The sequence below is a fragment of the Sciurus vulgaris genome (assembly GCF_902686455.1).
Source record: "Sciurus vulgaris genome assembly, chromosome: 6".
Classification (NCBI taxonomy): Eukaryota; Metazoa; Chordata; class Mammalia; order Rodentia; family Sciuridae; genus Sciurus; species Sciurus vulgaris.
The window spans coordinates 64390656-64417628 of record NC_136466.1 but is presented as its reverse complement, the minus strand read 5'-3'; the positions used below and the strand labels follow the sequence as shown (position 1 = coordinate 64417628).

General features: G+C 37.1%; 1 protein-coding gene across 5 annotated transcripts in view; it reads right to left on the bottom strand.

Moving 5' to 3' along the window:
• The window catches only part of JAKMIP2 (janus kinase and microtubule interacting protein 2), a 211542-nt gene that overhangs the window by 26756 nt on the left and 157813 nt on the right, over positions 1–26973 (bottom strand). For 3 of the 5 annotated variants that reach the window (XM_079144757.1, XM_079144759.1, XM_079144760.1), the window contains 14 exons: positions 25258–25404; positions 24497–24637; positions 21903–21959; positions 20799–20918; positions 19788–19916; positions 17576–17659; positions 16853–16915; positions 13588–13686; positions 12287–12385; positions 10394–10447; positions 9462–9527; positions 4856–4924; positions 2219–2296; positions 119–322 (listed from right to left, as the gene is read on the bottom strand). In XM_079144757.1, coding sequence (XP_079000883.1) covers positions 119–322; positions 2219–2296; positions 4856–4924; positions 9462–9527; positions 10394–10447; positions 12287–12385; positions 13588–13686; positions 16853–16915; positions 17576–17659; positions 19788–19916; positions 20799–20918; positions 21903–21959; positions 24497–24637; positions 25258–25404 — 1410 coding nt within the window. The remainder of the gene's footprint in view (positions 1–118; positions 323–2218; positions 2297–4855; positions 4925–9461; positions 9528–10393; positions 10448–12286; positions 12386–13587; positions 13687–16852; positions 16916–17575; positions 17660–19787; positions 19917–20798; positions 20919–21902; positions 21960–24496; positions 24638–25257; positions 25405–26973) is intronic. The other 2 variants (XM_079144758.1, XM_079144761.1) reach the window with 1 other exon arrangement.

Sequence of the window (26973 nt, the reverse complement as noted above, 5' to 3'; positions counted from 1 at the left end):
ACTTTAGTGTCTGAAAGTCTCCTGAGCTTCTCCATACTTATACTCAACACCATGTACTTAGTACTAAGTCCCACTTGCTTAGTACTGGCCTATACAGATGTTGGGACTCGGTCCTCACCTGGTGGGCTTGCTGTAAGAGTTCCATTCTCTCCTGGAGAATCTGACAGTCATACTCTCTGCTCTTCCTCAGCATTTGCCGCCGTAACTTTTCTACTGCCGTCCTCAGCTCCTCTTGCTGTTTTTCACTTAATAATTCACCAAACTTGATAACAGTTTCTTGCTGCAGAGCATTGTACAAAGTAGCTTCTAGTTCCTGGATTCTCTGGCAAATAGAATTAGAAAGGTCTAACTTTGGAAAGGAGCATTTATGTGTGGTGTGGGAATGCACAGGTGTGGGTGGATATGCACATGGATGGGTGTTTCAGTCTCACTGGATCCTGGTGATAGAAGACATTTCAAAGTTTCTCCAGCCCAACTACCCTTCTGTATATTCCCTCTATGAGAGTCCAGAAAGGTCATCCAGACCACCTGTGAACTGCTCTAGTGGCAGAGATTCATTCTCTGTCTTGGGATCCTGACCATTTCATACACTTTTCATTTTTAAATAGCCCTGTGTTAAAACAGCTCTCTCTCCCTCTATTCTCAAGTATAGCTGAGAATAGGTTTATTCTTTCTTCCACTTGACAGCCCTTCAGATATTTGAAAGCATCTATCATGATGGTCATTCTTTTAGAATTAAGCGATCTAAGTTAGAATAAAATATTTGAAATTGAAGATATATTTCATGCACAAAATGCCACACAACAATTCTCTATACTTGAAGATGGCTTGATGGTCTCCATGTTTTTTTTTCTTGAAATAAAAATTTGGGACTATGATCCAAAAATGGGTTAGTCTTGGAGTTGGTCTGTTTTTTAATATGCTGAGATTTATGGTAGCTCTAGCACTAACATTTCTCTCTGAATCTTTGCTTTGATAGATGAGGGTCTATTGTCTCTTATATCTCAGGGTTTTCACTTGGTTTTTTATATTTTTCAGATACAGATGCCAAAATATATAATCATATTTCCTGTGATTTTGGAAAGGAGTAACTGAGCATGTCCCAATAAGGATATTTTCCTAGCTCTTGTCCTTGACTAAGCATATCTTGTCTATGAAAAGTTAAATACGGTTTTCTAAATGAGGACTCAATACTTTTGGGAATCACATACATACCCAGCTCAATTTTATTATGTATAGGTAAAAGAGACAAGGGTAAGAGGGTAGGAAGGGAGAGGAAAAATCACTTGCTTCTTTGTTCTCTAATTAGTGACCAATTATCATTCTCTTCTTTTCCTTTCAAACAATGCCAAAGCCTTTTATTCTTGGAGGGGGAAGACTAATTCATCTTTGTTACAAAAAGGGGCTAAGTGGATCACTCTTTTCCCAAAAGTGACTCAGTCTGCTTCCAGGAAAGCATTATAAAAACCTCTGCTAGCAACTTCTTGAAATATTCCTCTGGTTTGTTCTTTTCCTTTTGATTTATTACTATGAATGGGGGCAGGGCACAAGGAGAGAGGAATATGAGTTGGAGTCCAATATTAGCAATTTTGCAATATGAGTTTGACAGAGGAGAAAAATGTGAGTCTTAATCAGTAGATCCATCAGGGAGGAAAAGGCAGAGTCCACTTACCAACATAGTCCCACTTGCTGTGCATGGATTAGGATAGCTAAGGCCTCAGCATCTAAAGTCAGATCTATACAATACCCACTGACCAACCTGGGAAAGTCTGTTTTACTCTCAAGGCTTTCCTTATATGGAAGATAGCAATAGTGATATCCATGTCTCATAAGGTAATTATAAGAAGTAAATTAATTAAAACCATACATAAGAAACATTAAATATTTTTATTCTACCACTAGACTCCCAAGTGACTAGGGTTGTTTGATAAAATTTCATTTTCATCTAAACTGCCATCCAATATGTACTTCATCTAAATGTTATTTAAGTCTCAATTTAATTTTTTTTAAAAAGAAGTATAATTATCTAATATTTTAATAATACTATAACAGAAAAGAGAATGTTCTTGTTCTAAAATTAGAACCAGAGGCCAGTAAGTGCATGGCCTGCACAGTGTGCTCTGTTCAACTACACAGCATGACAAATTAAGTAGGACCCCTGACTTCATAGTGTACAATGGTAAATTCTCAAGGTGGCTCCACTGGTTGCTGTACTTACCATATACGCTTGGTCGAGAGCTTGTTTTCGATAGTCTAGTTCTTCCTCTAGATAACCTTTTATTTTGCAGAATTGTTCCTATAATAAGGGCCACATTGATAAAGGAGTCAGTTTAGTTAATATAAAGGGGTATATAAAGCACATGATTAATGATTTCTCAAATTCCAATGTAAAACAAATCACTAGTATTTGTAGAATCAGAGGTTTTTGTTAGGGAAAGAGTCCAACTTCCATGGTCTCACTCAGGGAAGGTGAAAATCAATAGAATGAGGCATAAAAGACATGAGGAAAAAAATCCACATAGAAAGCTCCAAAAGATTTTATGTCAATTGGAGAGCATGTGATTAAGTACAGATTTCAACAAGATGCATGTTAAATAATAAGTCCATTTGTGTAAATACTGTGGGCCCTTTGAGTCTGCTGGGTCTGCATCCAGGGACTCAATCAAATGCAGAGTAAAAATATTGAAAAAATTACATCTGTACGTGTGCAAATTCTCTTATCATTATTTCCTATAAAATACAGTTTAAAAATTAATAAGTAGCATTTCCATTGTATTAAGTATCACAGATAATCTAGACATGATGTCAAGGACATGAGAAGATGTATGTAGCCTATTATCCCAATACCATGCCATTTTATAATAAGTGACTTGTCCATCTGTGAATTTTGTACCTGCAGGGGGTCCTGAAACCAATGACCTGTGAACACAAAGGGACAACTCTATATTGTGATAATATATTTTTTAAGAATATTATGAAATTTCTATAATAAACAAATTCAACTTGCTGAAATTTGTCTGTGTACAATTAGTAAACACAGACCCAAATAACATTTTAGGTGGAAGGTCAGTTGTGCCCATGCTATCCCTTGATGAGCAGGTGTCTGCCCCTGCCCCAGAGCTGCTGTGAGCTGGAGACAGCACTGGGGTTTCCTCACTTGTCCCCAGTTCCTGTGGGCTTCTCATATCTAGGACATCTTGCCATTAGGATCTAAAACTGCATCTGTGTGTACAACATTGTCATAAGCTAGTCAATTATTATTATTATTGGTTTTTTTTTTTTTTTTTTTTTTTTGGTGTTTAACTGAAGGAATAAGGACCTTTTCCTGTTCTGGGGAAGCTTCAGTAGTGCTGGAATTTGAGAGAATGTGTAGCAATTTTGCTATTGACTTTCCTCATCACCCACAGGTTCCATTGCCAGCTGGTACAGGATGATTGCTTCATTAGTAACTGCATTTGAAGAGCTTTCAAGGGTGATTTTGAATATAGACATTTCTTGTTATACATTTTGACTGCAGAGTCTATCCTCTTGGTAATTGTGAACTTGTACAGAACATAAGTAAATGATTTATGTGCTATAAAAATACAAGTTGTTTATATTACAGAATTCCCTGATAGGAATATACTACATGTTTTAAAAATAATAATGATAACACTTATGAATTCTGTTATAAAATTTTGCACATTGCAAAATTGTTATTATTGGTTAATAATAACCAATTCTGACACTCAGGGATTTAATTTTTTAAATAACATAAAATTTACCATTTTTAAATATAACCATTTTTAAATGTACACTTCAGTAATAATGAGAAGCATATTGATATTGTTATGCAACCAACGTGCAAACAGATAAATACCTTTCCATTTTTCCTTCCTCTCAGTCCTTGGCAACAACAGTCTCTCTCTCTCTTTTTAAAAGTCAAATAGTGATTTTGTTATTTTTATTTATTTTTAATTGGTGCATTATAACTAGACATAATAGTGGGATACATTGTGACATATTTGTACATGCACATAAAATAATTTGTTGAACATCATTCTTTCTATGTGTTTGACTAGTAACTCACATGAGTGGGATTATAGAGTACTGTCTTTTTCTAGTTTATTTCATTGAACGCAGTGACATCAAAGTTCATCCATGCTGTAGCTTATGTTAGAATTTCCTTCCTTTTTAAGGTTGAATTATACTAGAAAATACACATACTTTGTTGTCCAGTTACCAATCCAATGGTCATTTTGGTTACTTCCACCTTTTGGCTATTGTTAAGAATGGCTCTAGGACTATACATGCACAAATCCCCCAGACACTGCTTTCAATTCTTGTGTGGGTGTGTACGTATATAACTCCAGAAGAGATATTGCTGGAATGTATGATGATTCTGTCTTGAAGTTTTGGGGCAATCACCTTACTGTATTCCCAGTGGGGCTGCACCATTCCCAACAGTGCATAAGGGTTTTGATTTCTCAACATCTTTTCCAACAACACTTGTTGCTTTCTATTTTTTTTTAAATAGTAATCATCCTAATAGATGTGAGGTGACTTGGGAATTTAAACCATCAGACTTTCAGTCACCATTTATGTAATTTTCACTTGATAATTATATGCAGTATAGAAATTATTTAGCCTAAGAAAGAAAACGTCTAATTTTCTGCAGCTTTTCAGAGAATGCTATTTTCGGAGAATATAACTTAAAATTGTTGAATACTTCTCAAATTTTATTCCATGATTTGTATACAACAGGGAAATTACAAATTTTCATCAGTGCTGGATAAAATTGAAAGAGGCAACTTCCACTTTCCATTTGCCTTATAAATGTTGCTTAGTTTTCACAATTCCTCATCTTTGTACTCACCATGTCACTTTCCAATTCCATCATTTTCTGGTGTAGAGCAGCCTCTGCTCCTTCAATCTGCTGGATCCACTAGGGATTAACAAGAAAAAAAGTGTAATATGAGTGATCTGGCTGATAGCTTGCATACTGTTCACTGGTTCCTGGTTCCTCAGTCTCCTCCCCTTAGATCTCAGGAAGCAGGTTCAGAACCCTAGTGAAAACTGAATGCACTTTTTTTTCCCTCTTGGTTCAGATACAAGGCTGGAGTCTGCCATGTGTCATTTATTCAACAAATGCCTTCACTGGCATCTACCTCTCGTCAGGCACTGTGTTAGGTTCTAGGACTGCAATGGTGAACAAGACCACAAGGCTGCCTCCACTGGGGATACCATGGGATGTTTTCTTGGAAGTAACAGTTGCACTGAGATCTGACGAAAGAGTGAGAGATATCTGGGACAAAAATGAGAAGGAAATCCCCAGTAGAAGGGACACTATGTCCAATTGTTCCAGTTTGGAGAAAATAATGAATACATTTTTAGTATGCAAAACTGATTATAGCAAAGTGGTAAAGAATTATTTTTAAGTGGAGACATTTCTAATAAATCGCATGTAAAGGAGTTAGCTTCCTAGTACTCAGAATATATCATTCTGTTGTATGGTATTGATGTTAGCGTTGAAAACTACCCTGAATGGTTTTAAACTTTGAATAATCAGTGTGAGCATATCACATATATGGTTTAATAGAACCAATTATTCCAATGGGTCTCTATCAAGTTAAACATCAGCCGATGTGTTCTGAAGGCAACTGGACTTATTGGTTAAGTGTGGGATTCTGTAGGGAGACTACCATGACTTTTTAGGTTTCGGTGTCTGTGTAGCCTTGAAAGCTAACCTGACCTCTCTGTTTCAAATTTCTTATCTGTAGAGTGGAGTTAATAATAATGTGAAGATTAAAGGATAGAAAATCCATGTGAAGCACTATTCATCAAATGCTGCATGTACTTGTGTTCTTCACCACCAGGCATTTCTAGTTAGTTTATCTGTGATACATGATGTGGTACACAGAGCACCTCAGCATACTAGCACCTTGGTGTTCACAGACAGACACCATGTTTGGCCACCCCCTGGTGGTATTCCATTCATTCATACTGGAAGAAACAGACATGTTGAGGCTGGAGAGGTAATCTCCAAGTTCTTTGTACATACCTGTGGCTTCCTCCTGAAAAAATTTCAGTCAAAAGCCACAGTTTCTTTTATACTATTGAGTTTTACTAAAATTCTTCCTTTTGCTTATGGCTCATTTTTCATCCAGAAGCAAGTTCTTTTTTAAATCATGTTTTTGAGAGCACTGTAAATCTTTAATTATGAGCTTTAGACCTAGATCCTTATGTTGGGTCCTGCTCCTTATAATCTGTGCGATCCAGGACAACTTACTGAATACCCCCAGTCCTAGTTTCCTCATGCATAAAGTGAAATAGAGCTACTTATGGACGGTTGTGAGAAACAATGAGATAACATATATACAGGTTTACTGCAGTACCTATTCTGTGTTCTCTCATGTAAGCACACTATTATATTTTAATGTTAAAGATAAAACTTCCATATAGGACAATTACTATTCAAATTTAAGGTCTCAGAAAATTCAAGGCTAACATTTAGAAATACTTGAGAGTAAATCTTATCTGTGAGTCCCCAAGGCAGGAGGTGGCTTTAATCTGTGAATTGCAATTATCTGCTCTAGAAAACAGTTGCATAGACCATGAGCACTTTAGAGTGGATTGTGTCTTAATCATGTGGTTCCTCAGTTTCTAACCCAGTGCTAAGTACATAGTCATTGATCTGTGTTTGTTCATCTGAACCCCATAGACAGCTGCCTTGTAAAGGAGCTAAGTGGAGCCATGCACTAATTTATCACAGTGCTAATAACTCAGCTCCTATGCGCTCGGCACAGCCAAATACCTGCTTTTAATAGGATGCCTGATGAAAAGTTTGGTCAACATTACTATTAAGGACTTTGGGCCTTGACTCTGACTCTTATCAACTTCTAGCTGTGTGACCTTGTGTAGACACCTACCTTCTCTATGCTTTAGATTCTGTTTACAAAATTGAGATGATAAATACTTAGAGCAATAGCTAATGCTCAAAAGGGACTCCATGCCAGGGTTCATTGTGACTGAATGCATTTTGCAGCACACTCACATAGGACATCGATGGATTTAGATTGGTGAGTCCAAGTAAATATGAAGCACACAAGGTCATTTTTCCATTCACCTCTTTAGTCTACACTTTTCAAAGAATTATCCCATTTTCTTGGTAGTCTTCAGGTAGTTTTTCTTGCACTAAAGAACTGCAGTCCATCATAACTCTAACTTCATGAGACTCTCTATCATTACTAAATAAATACTTAGAACATGTTAGAACACTAGTGTTTTCTCCCTTCAGGTCACAGGAGCAATATCCTGTGAGCATTCATGAATTCATGTGTTCACTTCTTCAGTGAATACCTCCTGATCACCTATTTACCTGCTGTTCTGATTGAAAAGCTAGGCGGGGGAAAGGGGAAGGAGAAGAGACACCATATTTGCCCTCATAGGGCTCAGAGTTCAGTGGTAGGTAGAAAAGTAAATGGGAAGGTGCAATGCAGTTGTTAATATCCAAGGAGCAAAGCACAGGTCAGTGTGGAAACACGGAGAACACAGGAGAACACGGTGGGAACAAAGCCCTGACTGGGGAAGCCTTCTGATTAGGATTTAGCCAGGAAGGCACATGCCTGTAATCCCAAGCTGGTGCAGGAGGATGGCAAGTTCAAGGCCAGCCTGGGCATGTGCCAGGCCCTGGGTTCAATTCCCAGCACCACACATACGCACAAAAATTTAGCCAGACATAGAGAAAAGGGCAAGATGGAAACCTATTTTAGGTAAAATGAATGGGGTAAAGGAACTAGAAACAGAGGCAGAGAGAAAGAAAGGAAGCAAGTGAGGAGGAGATCGTGGAAAAGTAAGTAGTAAGTCAAATCCCAGAGACCCTCTTTGTCAAATTCTGAATTCTGGACCTGGATTCTGGATTAGGGACAATGTGCTGCTACTAATCTGCTGGGGAGAGGAGAGGGAAAGTCATTAAGTTTGTTAGTAAAATGTGAAGGAAGCAGATTTTAAAAGATCAAAGCCCAGCTTTTAGATCATTTCGCATGTATGCACTCCAACATGCACTTCTGACAAGTAAGGCCTTAGAAAAAAAAAAAAAAAGGCCATTTTGTACTTTGCAGAATTAACATCAATTTCTTTCATCATCTGATGCCTGGTCCATATTAAAATTTCACCAGTGGTCAGCAAAATGTCTTTTTTTTTTTTTGGCTCAACTACTGAGTCACATCCCCAGTCCTTTTTAATATTTTGAGACAGGAGCTCACTGAGTTGCTTATGGACTCACAAAGTTGCTGAGGCTGGCTTTGAATTTGTGATCCTCCTTCCTCAGCCTCCCAAGCTGCTGGGATTACAGGCATGTGCCAATTTGCCTAGCCAAAAATGTCCTTTTTTTTTTTTTTTTTTAAACAACACTTGATTTCCCTACATCAGGATTTGGAAAGGATCATTTTAATATTTCTTAAGTACCCTTTTTATTTTGTAACAATACTTCTTTCTTGCTATCTCCTGCCTCTGCCTAACTTTTCTCCTTCATGTCATTATTTGGAGTAACCAATTTTTGTGTGACTACGATGATATTTTATTATGATTACTGTATTTAATTTCAATCAATTTAAATTCACTGAGTCCCCTGTGTCTTTTATTTTATTTTTACAGACTGCATTTTGATTCATTGTACACAAATGGGGTACAACTTTTTGTTTCTATGGATTAAGATATTTTGACCTGTAGAATTTCCTCATTTCAGATTGGAGAAAGCTGACTATATGTGCTTGGTTTTATTTAATTTCTACAGATTTTTATTCATTTCAGAATTTAAAAAGCATCTCAATGAGTGTATACAGTACAACTCTAATTTTATCAGAATGTGTGCACATGACTCTCAAGTACGCACTCATTCTTGAGGCACCCTGGACACAACCAGTTATTTGGCTTCTCCATTTATCTTTCCTTTTCTTCTTGCCTTACTACTTACCGCAGTTGAACACAAGGGGGCAGGAGCACATCAGTGTTGCTTTTCTCCTGACAGTCCCTACACAGGGCTTTCCGAATGAGACTGCAGTGAGCCATGCCAAGCTACAGAATCAATGGGGAACAATAGGTGTGTACACACCTGAGGAAGAGTGTGACAAGAATAATGCTCCAGGTTACCACATTCAATGAAATCCTTTGTTGGCTTTCCAGCTTGGTCAGGATTGATTGTATAATGTAGTCTAGAAGTTTCCCACTTTTTAAGAATGCTATATTTTTTAAGGACTTTAAGGTAAATATTGTCCACCCACTGTAAATCAGTGTGTAGACTTTTATTGTTTTTGAGCGGGGGAGGGGAGTATGTTCTCATTCTATCTGAGTTGGTCATTTTTATTACCTATTCAATAATGCAAAGTCATGTGCAAAGGGAATGTCCTCCACATCCTACCCTGTTCGTCAGATGTTAAACCAGACATGGAGATGATGCAATGTTAGTAGGACTTATTACCTACCTTCTCTGCTAGGGATAGCACTGTACTGGCCTGAATGATAGCCACTTGTTCTTCATTTCTTAAATTCTGTAAAAAATAAAAGAGAAAGGTAATAAGCTGAACATATTTATGATATTTACACTGCAGAAAATAATTGGTGCCATAGATGCTACTCTTTATGTATACACAAAACCTAAACAAAGTCCTATTGTTTAGTAATAATTCCTGATAAAGAGTTAATCCAAAAAACTTGAGACATACAAAGTGTGATTTTTCTGTCTTTTTACATTTCCTTAATACTGATTTTATTTCATGTCACTGCAAGGATACTTCATTCATAATCATGAGAAAAACAGAAACCAAATAAAGAACAGTCTCTTCATAGACATTTTTATGTGATTCCATAGATTCTGTTTTCTCCTTTGATAATTTTTCAGGTGAATAAATGGTGATTCCTTGAACCTACATATATCATTCAGTTAGTTTCACAATGAATGGTCCCCCACTGAATTAACATGCCTGACCCTGTCTAGAAGGAGTTTTTAGGAAGAAAAAGGATCATAGCTTTCTTTGTCATTTTTATGGACAGCAACCCTAGTATTTAGCTGCATTTGCAAATGCCTGACTGATTAATTTTATACTGGATGCCTCTGAGCGGCCGTCAGATAGTAATTAGCTTTAATGACTGCAGATGTGGTCAGCATTCAGATCTGAAACCTGCCCACAAAAAGCACTCTCCCAGGTCCCATTTCAGCCACTACCTCCAAGAGACCCTAACATCCCCTTTGGCAAAGTTGTTTAATATACTGTAGAGACTATCCAGGAAGCTACATCTGTAAGTGAAAATGGCGTCTCACCTGCTATTACACACACATGATACACTGGCAAGTATTTCTTACCTCTTCCTTAGGAAAATTCATATCTTTATCATACTTAATCAGTTCATTACTTACCCCATTATCACCCAAGATATCAAGCTGCTTTATGAGATCAGGGATGTTCACATCCTGCAAAATCAAGAAGATGCATTCAAGTCAAAGATACGAATGTGACTTCCCAATCTACCAGTGCCAGACACCAAGTCAGAGAAGTCATTTTAGGGCCCTTAGTTTTTGTGGGCTGTTTTCCACGAGGCTTACTTACCTGATTCTGAATTTCCATTCTGTTTCTTACCGGCCATATGAACTTGGGACAACTACTTAACAGTTCATTCTCAGCTTTCTCATATGTAAAAGGGAGATAATAAATGTTTACCTCATAGGCTGGTGTAGAGAATGAAAATGTGCCAGAGTCTAGCATGAAGTAAGGACTTGGGGTATGGTCATTAACTTGTATTCTTATAATTGCCAATTTTTTTTTTCCAATCATGATAGATTCCTGGCATCCAAGAAAAGCAATATAAAGAATCAATTAATTTTATTCTTATTAGAGGAATCATGGTTTGGTTGAATTTTGACTGTTATTGTAGAAAACTACAATGCAATTCCTTTTTTTATGGTTAGATTAGTTTCATCCTATGAGAAACAGCTTATGGGAAACTCTAGTTCTTGTGTCTGTTTGAAGCAGCTAAACTCTGAAACGTTTCTCTTGGATATAAGTTATATCCACTAGGTTGTTTAGGATTAGGATTCCTAATCCATTAAAATTAAGTTGTGCTTTATCCAAGAAAAAATTACCTAAGGAAAAGACGAAAAAAATGCTTTCATTTAATTAAAATTAAATTAAAAATTGCTTTGATTTACAAATTTTCAAGTAGCCCAGGAAGGCCGGAAGTTTAAACACCACAAAGTGGTTTAAGATGGAAGACAAAGAAGCACAATTTTGCAGCCTATTTCTATTTCACTTTTTTTTTTTTTTTAATCTCATTATACCACTCCCTCCTACTCATGCTCAAACAGCAGTTCAGCAGTGCCCTACTACCAGGAAAGACAAAGTCTATCTCTATGTGATAGGAAGAGAGAAGGCAACTGAAGCAGGCATGTATGGCAGCTCAGCGGAGGAGCAGAAGGACCATGCAGAAGGTACAGGAGAGACCAGGACCAGCAGGAGGCAACACAGCTACAACTTGGGAAGAGAAACTCACAGTGCAGTTCCATTACGCTGGAGGACAATACATATTCTGGGAAACATAGTCACTTCAATTTAACCTTAATATTTAAAATGTATTCTGTTAACACTAAAGGTAGATTTTATTTTATTAAATAAGTGACATGGTATTAAACCTAAGCACTTCTAAAATGGAAATCCTCCTCCCTAAATTAAATATATCAAAAGAGATGGCAAACTAGATGACTTCAAAGATCTCTTCTAACTCCAAAATCACATGATAATGAATCCCATAGCACCTAGAAAGTCACAACAAAGGGACTCAGCAAATACATTTTTATCTGGCAGATTTGATGTCTCTCTCTCTCTTTTATTTTTTAATTTTTAAAAATTTTTGCAGTGCTGGGGATGGAACCCACAGCCTTGCACAGGCTGGGCAAGTGCTGTACCAATGAGCTACATTTCAATCTTTGAATATGCTACTTGAAGTATTGACTTAACTTATTTCCCCTCATTAACTAAGGCTAATTATCTTAATAAATATTTTAGTTGTATACCTTCTTTATGTTGCTCTTCTCTAAATGATTATGTCTGCCTGTGTTATTTGGTATTACTGTTCATGTATGTGAGACACATTTATATTCTATTGATTTTTCCAACAAATGTGACTATTTGCAATTCCTACATGGTTCGCATTAAAATGCCATTCAGTGACTGAAAAACAAAACAATCATAACTTCCCCTTTTCCAATTACCAGTTTTTCTAATTTTTAAAAACAAAACATTTCATGTATGCTTACCTTGACACCTTCTTTCATACAGTAGATTTGTAGAGCGCTTACACCATCTGAGAATGGGTGGATTTGTAGATTAAATGGAGGGGATCGCCTCTCTCTCTCCTTGAAATACAGCAAAGAATTTGTGAGAATTTTAAAATAAAGAGCAACTGATTAAACACTATACTGGTTGTATCTTTACGCAATTTCAGCAGTGTATCAATATGTCCATTCCCCCAAAAAAATTAAACTCAAGGTGTTCATGCATAAATTTAACAGAAAAGAACTGACCAGTCAACTAGGCAATATGGAAGAAAAATGGATAGATAGTGTCATCCATTCTTGCAAACTTTTTGATTAGGGGAATGCAGAAAGTGAAGTTCCAGTTTAATCTGTATAAATATTTAGAACTTTCAGATATCAGAGTGGCCTTGCAAAGAAGTTTTATGGTAGCAAATAGCCTTTTCAATCCACTCAATCATTTTGAATGAGATCTGCAGGCTGTAAAAGATGCCTCACTCTTCTTCCCTGAAGGACAGCAACTACTAACTTTTTATCCAAGTCTATTTGGAAATAGCCTCAAGAAAAATCACTGGTAAAATAACAGAGAAATCATTCAGGAATTTTCCTTACAATTTTACATATCAGCATACATTCAAACCAACCATAAGCCAAATTATGCATGATATAATCAAAATCTGATTTGTTTACATGTTTTGTTTAAAAACTAAAATCCCAAATCAAATACCTGAAATTTGGTCTCTTAATAAAGGTATTTCCTAAAATAAATTACCTTGCTTCTTAGTATCTTTTGAAAAATGTTTTATAGATTAATAAGTTTACTTACCAATTCAAATTTAACTAATGTATTTTCTTTAACATGTTTTGAAACATAATTCTTGAAGTGACACTTCTGAGTCAAGATTTAATGAAAGATGGACATTATTGAAAAACAATGAAATAATGATGAGGTTTAAATCCATTATTTAAGTGATTTAAAAATCATCAGACTTGTAGATAAAGGCATAGGGTTTGAAAAGCACAGAATGTGAGCAGAGAGTTCTGATTGGTTTCAAGGTTTTACCACTCACAGCTTGGGGGACTTGGGCAAGTTATTTAGTTTTAGTTGCCTCCATGAGATCTGGAGGGTGATTGTGAGGTCCACGTGAGAGTGTGAATCTAAAAATCTTCATTCAGCCCCTCTCTGAGGTGCTCAGTGGATGTCATGATGATGATGATCATCATCATGACCACCATCATCACCACCATCATCATCATCATCACCATCATCATCATCACCACCACCATCATCATCATCTCCTTACTTCTAGTTCTAGGTTTCGAAACTCCAGCAGCTCATTCTGGTCTCTGGCATCCTGTAGTTCCTGTTGTAGCCGGTGATTTTCTGCCTCCTGTTTTTCTATCTAAATAAGTAAATCCTGAAGTTAGGTGAGCATTGCAAAAAGCAACTATAACTTTGCAAAGCAAGCATGGATAGTGTTCACTTACTCAGTGAATCAATCATCTAGGCCATGACAAAATTCCCAAGAAGATGTGAGTAAAATAGTCTTTGGCTTTCCTTCTAGTTATCCTTCAGCTAAGATGTCTGAGTCATAGAAAAGAATGCTGGAAGACATCTCTGTTTCTGGGGCTAATGTCTAGGGCTCCTGTGAATAGTAAATGTGGGCTACTCATATGCTCCTGTGGGTCAGACATAGCAGAGCAGAACACAGTCAAGGGGTTCAATGAGGGGGATTGATACCTCTCAGTTCTGGAGTTACCACTTGCCAGGGAAGTATTTTTTATTGTAAACTGGCAATTTATAATTATATAGGTCTATAGGGTAAAAGTGATGCTATAATTTGTGAATATTATGTGGAATAATTAAATCAAGCCAGTTAATTCATCCATAACCTAAAATACTTATCATTTTTGTGGTGACAATATTTGACATTTATGCTCTTAGGAATTTTGAAATGTACAATAATTTTTTAAAAACAACATTTATCATATACAAAACTTCACTAAATTCCAATTACCTACAGAATAAGTGCAAATTCCTTAATGGAGTTCAAAATCTTTAGTAATCTGCTCACCATCTAACTTTAAATCCAGTTTTAAATGTTATCTGTATCATCCCTAAACATCCTCTGTATACTCACATGACTGACCACATACACACTAAAATCTGGCAACCCCAATCTACCCAGATGAAGTGACTCTTCCACAATTCTCTGTCCGCTCTGAAAAGTGCTTCCCTATCTTCTTTTCTACAGAGAAAACCCTACACTTCTTGAGCACCAAGCTTTAAGGTTCATAAGAACCTTCCTGGGGTGGGAGGAGTCTACCCATTCAGAAGTGACCCATTCTTTCTGTTTTCCTATAGGATTTTCTTATAGGACCTTTATACAACGTGATGAAGCATAGAATTAAGTTAGTTGTGTTCAAATATGCCTCCCCCTATAAACAGGCTCCATGTCTGAGTCATCTATGAATGTAAGGGATAAGAAAATCTTTATGAAAGGCAATAGACTTTGGGCTTCCTTTGACACTAGCTGTGTGGGTGGGCATTATGCATAGTAAGTATTTAAAATCTCAAATTTAGAAATACGAACCCATGGGCTATTTCTTTTTATCACAGGATGAATCTTACTCACCCAAACATATACTTTTAAAGCAAAATGTTTAACTTTATTGTCATTCCTGTTTTCAATTTATTCTTAGAAGCCAGAGCTCAAAATTTCTCCTTTGGACCAAATTAAAAAAAAAAAAAAAAAAAAAAAAAAAAAAACTAAAAGAAATCACATATAAGACATACTGGGAATCATTTTTTTGTGATAAAAAATCAAATAACACTTATTATTAGACATTGAAATTAATAGGAAAATAAAGGTGGAGAAATTACGTGATATTAATTAATGTAATCAACTCAAGCTTTTTTCCTTCTTTTCTCGAAGTGCTACGGATGTAAACCTGGGTCTCACAAATACCAGGGAATTGCTCTACCACTGAGCTATATCCCAGTCTTTAATTCAAGTTTTTTTGTTTGTTTGTTTGTTTGTTTGTTTGTTTGTTTTTTACCCTAGTTCTCAGTGGTCCAATGAACTTTCAGACATCTCTAGAAGCTGACCTCAATAGTAAAGGAGACTGTACTTTCTGGAATCTTGTATTGGGTCAGTGATGGGATATTTGCTGATTCTGGTAGTGAAACAATTAGATTAGTTGTCCACAGATTTGAGTTCATTGGCGAAGGATGCTGAGGTTTCTAAGGACAACAAAGTTTCTTATAGGGACACTTAATCTTTCCAAGAGCATCGGGTTCTTGATTTTGGATACCTATGCACCCTCTGTATCTCAGCTTTGTCTTACATCGTGCATGCAATAAGACTTTGCAGGACTGGGGTTGGGGAAAGGGGAGATGTGCATCTGTTTCTAGGGAGACCAGGGCATGGTGCTTAATTCTTATTACTTATCAAAGACAGAAAATATTGGTAGAAACAATTCCAAAATAATTTCTACATAACTCTGAACTTATCTACAGAATTATTTTTCTTACTCAAATAAGCTTTCAAATTCTGTTTCTATCAGGAATAATGTTTATTTTTTTATCCTTGACTAGATTTGCAGAAGGTAAATACAAAAGGGAAAGTTGTCATTGAACTTAAATCATTCTCTGTTAATGTAAAATTGCCTCAAGTCAAAAGCTGATGTTCAGGCAACCAAAATTAATTACATATATTGGGCTGAAATCATGCTTTTGTATTGCACTTTGTTTACCAATTTTCCTGGACATGCTGTTTTGTTTTGGATGCATCTTTAAAAAAAAGTTATTTCCTTAAGAAAAGAAAAATGAGCCAGGAACAGTAGCACATGCCTGTAATCCTAGTGGCTCGGAAGGCTGAGGCAGGAGGATTGGGAGTGTGAAGCCAGCCTCAGCGATTTAGTGAGGCTCTAAGCAACTTAGGGAGATCCTGTCTCAAAATAAAATATAAATATATATAAAAAACAGATCTGGGGATGTGGCTCAGTGGTTGAGTGCTCCTGGGTTCAATTCCTGGTGCCAAAAGAAAAAAGAAAAGAAAAGAAAAAAAAAAAAAAAAACACTCAAGCTTAATGAAAAAGGTTAAAAGAGAGAACACAGTCTCTGCTGAATTGCAGCATGGTCTTAAGAGTCATATGCTCATTCCTTGCACAAACAATATTTGTGGTGGGAGCTGGGCATTTTTGGTAGGTGGACACCACACAGAATGTGTACATGTGTGTGCATATATATATCTATGTGTACAGTATATATATATATATATGCATATGTATAATATGCATATATATACAGTTAACGGATCAGCGAGTTGCAGGGATCGCACCCCTTCAAGTCTGTACAATGCGCAGCGTGGAGCCATGCACACGTGCCACTTAACTGATGGTGATGGTGGTGACGGGGATGCAGTTGAGCACGCAGCAGAGGACAGAGCAGCACCGAAAAGCCTCCCCTTCCCTGGCCCCTGTGCCACTCCTGAGGGCACCCCCTGCTGCTCCTGGATCTCTTGACACTGTCTCCTCTGCCCCACTAGGGTATTTTGCCCAACATACCTTTTCTAAAAGCTCCTGGTTTCTCTTAATGAAAAGTTGTTTATCTTCTACCCAGTGTGAATCCTGTTTGACAAAGAATATCGCGCAGTCAGCATTTCAGAGTGGCACGAAAGAGCACGTGTCCGCGAACCACTTGGTCAGAGCTGTCTTCTTTCCACCCGGTGTATTTGTTTGCCAACAACTAGTAAGTGACACCCACCCTGCCAGCTTCTTCTGTTGCCAGGAAGGTTTCACCCCCTTTTCCCTCACTCGCTACCTCTACCTTTTTCAGTCTGAATAATCCAGGACCAGACTTCTGGGGACTCAGAAGTGACCACACAGGCAAAAAGTGAAAAGGGTCAGAATGCACACAGGCTAGATACATATGAATGGAAACATTAAAATGCAGAACCATAGATGTAGCATAGAGGCAAAGAATGCAGCTGAGGGTCCGCTGGGTCTTTGTCTTAGCAGTTTGTGAAAACTCTAGGCTATTTGTATGGGGTTCCTCTTCCTCTGGCCTTTTCTCTCTCACCCCACCTCATTCCTTGTTGTGGCTGGTTTCACACTCTGGCCAGAAAAACACCAGGGACAGAAATACAGAGTGAACATTCTGACACAGTTTGAGAAAGGTCACTGTGGAGAGCCAAGGCGTGTTCTGGGTTTGGCCCATGCATGGGGTGAGCTAGAGAAGGGTCAGGTTGAGCTCCACATCTGCAGAAGAGGTAGCAACCACATGCCTACCTGCCCTTTCTGAGCCAGCGTCGCTTCCAGGTCTTCGATTTTGGCTTTATACCTCAGCACCTCTGCTTGGAGCTGCTCTTGAGCCTGGTGAAAAGGAAATTCCAGAACTAAACGAGCAAAATGGTCATTCTGAAGCAGACCAGGCATCCCCAGAAAGATCCCCCCTACCATATTTGTAACACATAAGCTTCTCCAGAGGAAACCCTCCCCTCATAATTGAGATTTTTACACAGGATATCAGTAAAAATTTCTGCAGAGGGCATTGCGGTTTGTAGCTTCCTCTTTTTAGTAAATGCCAGGTTTTCAGGAAAAAAAAAAAAAAAAAAAAAAAAAAACTTGTAAAACCTCTGACTAGCCTAAAAATAGGGGATAAAGAGTAACTGTTATGTACCCACCCACTGACATGCAACCACCCCACTGAGGATAAATCTAAAGGAATTTCTAGGCTCAGGGTCCAGAGATTTTTAAGTGATAGATACTCTGGACATCTGCAGCTAAATAATCCAGCTTCCTGAAAATTCCTCTGGTGTCCAGCCTCTTCTGTCCTACATCAATTTGAATTTTTCTTTCACGTTCCTTCACTAGTTACTCAACAAGTGAGAGAGATGAGAGAAAAAAAGAAATTTCTATGATAAAAGTATCTTTCTAAACTACTTCCATGATCTAAATTCTTGTTTAAAGCCCTCTGTGGGTCTCTTTATCATCAGATTAGTGTCCAAGCCCTTTAGCTTGTCATTCAAGAAGGTCCATTTTTTCCTATTCCTCCTCAGCATGCAGTCTGCCCCTTACCTGCCAGTGACATTCTTGTTTCATAAATCCTAGTTTCTAACTTGCCACTTCTCCATTTGAATGAGTTCTGTTTCTGGAAAGCCTTGTCCCATTTTGCATCTCCACATTTACCCATTCTTTCAGAGCCCACTTTGTACCTAAATCTAAATCCAAATTCTAATGTTTTAAACGCCCATTCCTGTGTCAGTAAAAATGCTCAGTAAATACTGGTAGTGAAAAACACAAACATTACAGCTTTGAGAAAACATACGATGGCATTCAGGTGTACCCCTGTGTAATGGTGGCTCACCTGTCTGTTCCAAGCCAAAGTTTCATTTAAAAAAATAAAACTAAACAAAACTTACTCCCTTATGTACACAAATGTGCATGTGTACGTGTGCTACAATTTAACATATATAACTGTAATCGTCATCTTTCCTTCTGAACAACTGACAGCAGTTGCTACAAGACTCTTCAGTATATTGTAGTCTGTTCAAAATCAAAATGAGATAAAAAAAAAATCACTTGATAGGTCTATAAGGCAGTAATAGTGTGGTAGCTATGACTTTGGAGCCAGAAGGCTAGGTTCATAGCTTTGTGACCTAAGGTAAATAATTTAACTCCACTAAGCACATTTAACTTATACTAAATGATTTTTTCATCTTTTGCAACTAGGAGATAATAATACCTAATTCATAGAGTTGTTTAGTATCACATAGATGCATGTAGAGTGCACAGCTCAGTGTTTGAAACATGGCCAGCACTCATAAATGTTAAGCACTAGTACTGTTTTTATTTTTCTTTTTTCTTTCTTTACCCTATTCCTCCCTTTCTTCCTGCCTCTCTTCCTTCATTCCTTCAAGATAGACTTGTGTGAGGCACTTATGGCATAATAGAAAGAATATTTGACTCAGTGAGACATGAGGTGGAATTCCAGCTTTGCCGTTACTGGCTGTGTGAACTTGGGCAATTCAGTTAACCTTTCTATCTAAAGCTCCCTTTTAATAAAAAAAACTGCCTTGGGGAGATGTCACTGGATTTAAGTGAGATATAGTTTATGAAAATTCTTGGTAGGCTGTCCGATATAATATTACACCATTATTCACTAAGAAAAGAAACTTGCTAGCCATTGTTTTTGAAAGATAAAAGTTCTTTTTCCAGGCAAGAGACTAAATAAATGGTTTAAATGGTTTATCAAAATCCAATATTGTCTAGCTTTGAAAATCTAAGTTTTCAGATAGCAAGAATAGAACTGTATACTCAACAAAAGCATCAATCTAAATTGTTTATACTGTCTTTAGATCCAAGGTGTATTGACATAAAGATAAAACAGTTCAAAAGCCACAGTGGAGAGAAGGGTGCTACTGACATTTTCATGTGCCTGAGATTCATGCTGTGAGCACTCCAACCTAACTCAGAGCACTCTGGGCAGCTGGGTACTAACCTTGGCTTCTCGTTCAGCATCGATGATACCTCCCGTCTGCTCCTGCAGCAGGGCATATGCTCTTTGGAGGGCCTGGTATTCTTTTGTTAATTGTCGAAATCTTAGCTCAGATTCTTCAGCTGCTAAACTCTTGAGGTTTGAAAAAAAAAAAGGAAAAAAGAAAAAAAAAATAAAACAATCCCAAAGTAATTTTGTTGCATTCAGGTCCTGTGTTCAATGTGAATACTAACATTGAACCATTTTTTTATAGGGAAGGAAAGGTTGTTTGATTTAACATTCTGTTTGACTTCATTTTTAATTCTCAAGTGTATGTATGGACACAAGTATTGCAAAAATGTATAAGAAGTTATTTTAATAAGATTTATTCATTTATACATTTCTGATTATACCCATTTATGCTTGGATATAAGACAACTCAGATTCAAATGCAAATAAACACACAGATTTTGGATCTAAATCCAAGGAAGATGATACTCAGTTTTACTCTTATTTCTTTTCAATAATTCCTGTCCACAATTTCTTCCCTAGATAAATTATAAAAACTTTTTTATAGTTCAAGGTCCTAAACTTCAGAACTAACACAATCATTAGAGAGTTTTGTGAAGATGAAGATTGGGGGATTTTACTGCTCAGATTGCAAGTCAGGGGATGTGTGTGTGGGTCCAGGACTTTTCACTTTAATGAAACCACCTAGATTGTTCTGTTGAGGGTGGATCACAGAAATGTAGGTTGTATCCAGAAGCCCTCTGAGCTTGTTCTTCCCTAGATGAAGGATGTTGGAGAGTGACTTTTATTTTGAAAGATGTTTTCAAATTATAGGGCTGAATTGCAAAGGAGGTTTTAGAAGTTTTACATGAGAGAGGTGATGAATAAGGTCAACTGTTGTCTCTGCTGGTCACTGTTGTGAGATCACTGTGTGTGCATCATAAAAGAGATGAAAAGTGAATTCTTTTCCTTCCCCTTCAAGGAAAGATTTGGTGACAACATCACACAAGCATAGGAAGAGCTTACCTCATCCAGGTCATCGTCAGGAGTAGCTGGTGTTCGATCTGTTCTGAAGGAGGCCATGGAAGATGTCTCTGAATCCATGGAGTCCTCATCATAGCCAATGAATGGGTCCAAAACAGGCCTCTAAGCAGAGGGAAAGCATGTGTTGACTGACATGACGACAGGTGGGGAAAGCTGGCACGTCAAAACACCATGCCCACGTACATGCCCATGAGCACCCAAGACACTCTTATGCTTCTTTGATGAAAGAACAGTATTGAGCAGGAGCACAATAGTGGCCATGAACATTTCTCCCATGTTATTTCATTTCTGACTTATTCAAAAAGAATTCATTCATATTATAGCCTCCTTCACATGACAGTTTTTATCTTGATAAATTAATGTAGTAATTTACTCTCTCTACTATTTAAAATGTGCTCATGGGACTGAAAATCCAGGCATCTAAATGCTGACATGCAATACTATAATGCCTTCTCCAACCCAATTTTATAGGTAAGAACATATGAACAATATATTTCTTGTAGTCAATAAAATATTAAAATAAAAAAAGAAAAGTTAGGTATTCACATGAAGAGGATTTCAGATCTTTAGTCTTGTCATCCAATTCCACATCCAAATCAAATGAGGCACTTAGTAAAAACAAACACTGAAACCAAACAAACTAAATAACAAGACTTCGGTGGGCTCTAAGAGACTATCCTGATTCTGTGGACTGAGAGTGTCATTATCAACAATATTTATTGTTGAAGTGAATAATGAAAATATATTGATAGGACGAGCATCAAATTCTAATATTACACAGAGGAAGCATGTCTACCTCTAGCGTGTTCTTGGATTGTAACTTTTCAACTTGTCAAGCAAGACTTTCTACATTGAATTTAGTGTTTTCTCCATAAGACTCAAAATAGAAAGTCATATTAAGGCAAACACAATTATTTTCAGACTCTGAGAAATGTCAGAGAAGAGATTTTCTTTTAGCAAATAAAGCTCTTGGTTTGCTGAGTTCAGGAACATCTGATATATCACATTTTTGCAGGAAGATTCCTTGGCAAGCTCACCTCTCTGGCTATTTGTGGCAAATGCCTGATAACCTAGTTTTCTCATTACCTTAATTGGCTTGGAACTTCTTCTATGCTTTCTCCTACGGATGAGCTTTTCTCTGTCCTGGAAAACAGATAAGGGCTTGTGAGAGCTACAGTTGATACATATAGCCATACAGTTTTGTTTGTTTTCTTTTTTTCAAAAACAGATTGTGGCCTTATATACTTTTCTTTAAAATAAGATCATTGTTTGGAAAATTTGGGCAACTTTTGGGTTCGATACTGGAGTATTTTCTGAATAAGAATATTGTACTTTTCCTGATGATTTATTTGGTTTTGAGGGCTCACCATCAGGAAGTGCAGTGTTTCTAATCTTAACTCTCTGTTTTAATTATACTTAAAAATCAAGTAGCTTTGAAAATCATTACTTATATCTCCCCAAAGCATGGTTCTTCTCTTTTCTCAGACCCCAGATTACTTTAGATTCGTGTTTAGAGAATAACATCACAATGAAGTGAAACTTTATTTTTTTCATTTCTTCATTTGTAAAGTACAGAAAGCTATCTTTTGGCTATTTTGTGGAACTTTGGATTCTGCAGTCTGTAAAGAGGAGACAGGGAGCACAGTATCTAGCTCATTGGATTCATCCAGTGTTTCTGTTTTGTTTTATTTTTATTTATTTATTTTTAGAGGGGAATTATAGTGATCAAATATTTTTGATTTGTTCTTGCTATAAATGGAAATACTGAGGGAATTTGGGGATTATTTATCAAGCACTCCATGTATTTACTGCACAAATTTAAAGGAGATGTTCTGATAAACATGTCTGAACAGCCCAGAATTATGAAGAAACTTACTTATAGCTTAATCCAGGATGTTCAAAGTGAGGTAAATTCCTGGACTTGTGAAAATGTGACATTTATTAGTTATTGTGATGTGGAAATGAAGGGATGAACCCAGAACTTCAGACCACATTTGAAAAATAATGTGTTTTAAGCAAATGACATTTAGGCTTTTTGTTCCTTTGCCTTTAAAAGTAAAAACATTTTGGTCTTGAAACCTCACTGTAGCTAAGACTTTTTTTTTTTCTTTCTTTCTTTTGCTATTGGGGATTGAACCCAGAGTTGCTTAACTAACCACTGAGTCACATCCCCAAATGTTTAATGTGTTTTATTTTGAGACAGGGTCTCCCTACATCCTTAGGGCCTTTCTGAATTGCTGAGGTTGGTCTCAAATTTGCCATCCTCCTGCTTTAGCCTCCTAAGTCACTGGGATTACAGCTATTGTCACTGTATCCAGCCGTAGCTGAGACTTTTAAAATGTATATACATTATAATACTTAGATTACCCTCTTACTAGTATATGCATTACAGCATACACTCAACATAGAAATTGTTTAAAGGATAAACAATAAATAATTGCAAAACAAAGTCATAAGTGTTCCTCTCTTAATGGCAGTGAACCATCCTGCTCAACCATTCTGCAGATTATCACCTAACCCCCTTTTCTATTTTCTCAAGTCTGTAGGCCTTGGCCTGGTCCTGAAGTGCAAGGGACCAAAGATACCATTCTCAGAATAAAGTCAGCAAGGCAAAGAAGAGAACTCAAAGGGATCCAAGGTCTCAGCCCATGTTGCAGATAACACAAACCTCAGCCAGCTGTGATCAGTAGAAGTAACTGCTCTACCTATTATACAGCAGGGACTAAAGCATGCTCAGAAAATTGGACAGGAATTCCAGTTTTGTCATGTAATTATGTTGTTGTTTGTTCAGCAAATACTTACTAAACTGTATCTATGTGTTAGACATTGATTAAGTGTTGGGTAGTAAGAGGTATATGGTCCTGTTACTATAAGCAAAATATTTAATCACTGAGCCTCAAGATTGTAATACTGGAAGACAATTGCAAGACATACTCCCACCCTGCAAACTTACATAACAATTCATTTCAAGGCTCTTTTAAAGTACTTGGCAATTATTATTTATGCTACCAAATTAGTTAACAAAAGATTATAAATGAGAAGGTCTAAAGCAGTTTGATGATATAAAATATCTTTAGAATAGAGTCTCCTAAACATAATTATATACTGAACATTTGAACTTGGGCCTCTGGGGTTAATCCAAAATTATTAAGTGTTCCACAGTATGTTGATTTGTTGGTTACTTGTCATGGTTTAGATATGAGATGTCCCCCAAAAGGTCATGTATAAGACAATGCAAGAAAGTTTAGAGTTTAGAAATGATTAAAGTTTAGAAATGATTAGGTTATGATAACTTTAACATAATTGGTGCATCAATAAACTAATGTGGATTAACTGGGAGGTAAGTGTAGATAGTTGGGGAGCAGCTGGATAAAGTGGGTCACTGTGAGCATGCCTTTGGGGTTTATATTTTGTCCCTGATGAGTCGAGCTCTCTCTGCTTCCTGATTGCCAAATCCTGGGCTGCTCTCCTCCTCCACACCCCTCTGCCATGATGTTCTGCCTCACCTTGGGTCAAGAGCAATGGAGTCTGTGGACTGAGACCTCTGAATTTGAGCCAAATAACCTTTTCCTCCTTTAATTGTTCTTGTCAGGTCTTTTGATCACAGTGATGAAAAGTTGACTAATACATTTCTTGTCCTTGGGAACAACATAGAGTTTGCAAGTTGATACAGAACTTACCCTTGTGAGCTCATCAATAATGTTCTGTTGCTCAATAACCTGAAGTTTTAGAAACTCTGTTTCTTGATCTTCATTAGCTTGGTCAAGGTCATTTAGAGATTTTAATTTTTTCAAGGGTGGGTGGGTTGTTATTTTTTCTTTCTGGATTTGAAAAGAGAATACAGGTGGAAACTTTAAAAATATGAAAGTTCAGTCATTCATATAAAACATTGGCAGAAAGTTTATGAGGTTCCAGCTAAATATTCTCCAGTTAGAATACACACTTTTACACACACCAACTAAAAACCTCAAGTGTGTTTTATCCGTGATAATATGTTGAAGTCACTAGGGGATTTTCTGAAGACTTCTATAGCTGTGTTGGAAATCTGTTAAGGATACTTGTCCATACATACTGCCAGTGATGGTTTCCATTTCCCATCTACAACGCCAATTCTTAGAGGTGTCCCTCCATAGAGGTCTGTAAAGGGTACATTGGAAAGAGGTGTCTATGACTGAGGAAGCACACTGAAGCTTTGCTTTTGGAGAGTGTGCAGACTCCTGGAAGCACTCCTCCAGTTCTGTAAATTTAGAAAACCCATTAAATTCAGAGGCAGCAGCCTTCCTTTGCTTTCTTCCTTAAAGCTTCCTTACTTACATAAGGAAAAACCCAAATAGCATCATGCTTCAAAAATAAGCTGAGAAAAACAGCAAGTTGGGCTATTACAAAGAAGGAAAGAATGCAGAGAAGGAAACCTCAGTTCTGCAGAACCTGCAGTACGCACCATCTCTGAATTTTCCTTGGTAACGGCTTTGAGTTTCTCCTCCAGGCGCTGCAAAGACACCATCAGCTCGTCATTTCTCTTGGCGAGGCACTTGTTCCTTTCCAGGAGAGGTTTACATTGCTTTTCCGTTTCCCGCACACGTTTTAACTGGGAAGAAACGTGAGAATTTGTCTCTGTCTGGGGAGGTGGGGGAGGGGGCAGTCAATTGGTGGGAGAGAAAGTACCCTTAGAGTTCCTTTGCCTGCTTCACTGACATTACAGTCCTCCATTTAACAGATTTGCTTCTTTGTTTCCAGATTCCTCTAATGGCGTTTCATCAGTTTCTTTAAAACCCTGTATTATCTATTACCCTAAAGGAGGTGCTGCAGAGATAATGCTTTTGGAAACACTCAGGAGTTCTCTTTGCTCTCTTTAGTCGCTCCCATCTCCCCACTCCCTTCAGCCCCCTTCACTGGACCTGGGATGGCCTCTCATTGTCTCCCAGTGATAAAGCCACTCATCACAGAGTAATGCACAAGTAATGCAACCAGGACCTGAGTTCAAGACTACTGGTCTCCAAAAGTCCAGCCATTTCCTCAGAGATTTTGCTGAGATCACCTGATTCATACTAAAGTAATTTATTTTTAAGGAAGAGAGTTATTGAATAACCAAATATATATATGTATATATATATATATATATATATAATATTGACATTTGTATTAGGAATATAATTCTCACCAAACCTAGACAAAATATGATTTTATTGTTATTCACACATAATCAGAAGTGACGCCTCATTTCCCCAGTTCCAGGGCATGGATTTTCAACCTCAATACCTTTGACATTGTTGAAGAAATGTTTTTGTTGCAGGGGTTGTTCTAAGTACTATGGTGTATGTTCAGCAGGATTCTTGCTCTGCCCATTAGATGCCAGTAACACTCTGTCATTTGTGACAACCAAAATTGTCTTCGAATGCTACTCAGACTGCTTTTGTAACTTAGGACCATTAGCCTAAATCTATGCATATTATCTTGAGGCAAATGTAAGTGGTCCCCCTTTTACTCTCAAAACTCTCCTGTTTGGCTGATATTTTTTTATGGCTGATCAACCTACATATTATGGATTTCCATGTTAATTTCCCATGATCAGTACATTCTTTTCGTAACAGAAATTCTGAATGTGAAATGTATTGGGGGAGAAGCAATAAACACAGGAAAGGGAAGGGTTATCAGAAACTTCTAAGAAGATTTTTTAAAGTTACTGCTGCTATTGAGAGGTAGGAGACTTAGTTATCAAGGAATATTCAAAAACATTCCCTTTGAGATTCTTAAACAGCACCATCCATTCCAATCTCCATTTGAAAACTCCCATTTTATATTTAAGTCCAGATATGTATTTATTTTCCTAAATAATCTTACATAGTTCTAAGTTCTTGAGCTTCAGTGCCTGAATCATTAATACTAAATGTTGAATACATGTACAAATAAATTATCTTACTAAGTTCATTATTTTAATTTTTAATCCCTTTTCTGGAGGTCAGTGACATGATTTTTAAATATTTAAATTTACTTAATTTTACTATTGACAGAAAATATAAATCAGCAGAAAGACAGGGAAATCTTCTTAGAATTATAATTCTAACAAAACATATATAATCAGTTCCATGGTGCCCCCCAAAATGTTCCTTTTAAAAGATATATCTTAAATGCGATGAATAAAGATTGAAAGTAAAGC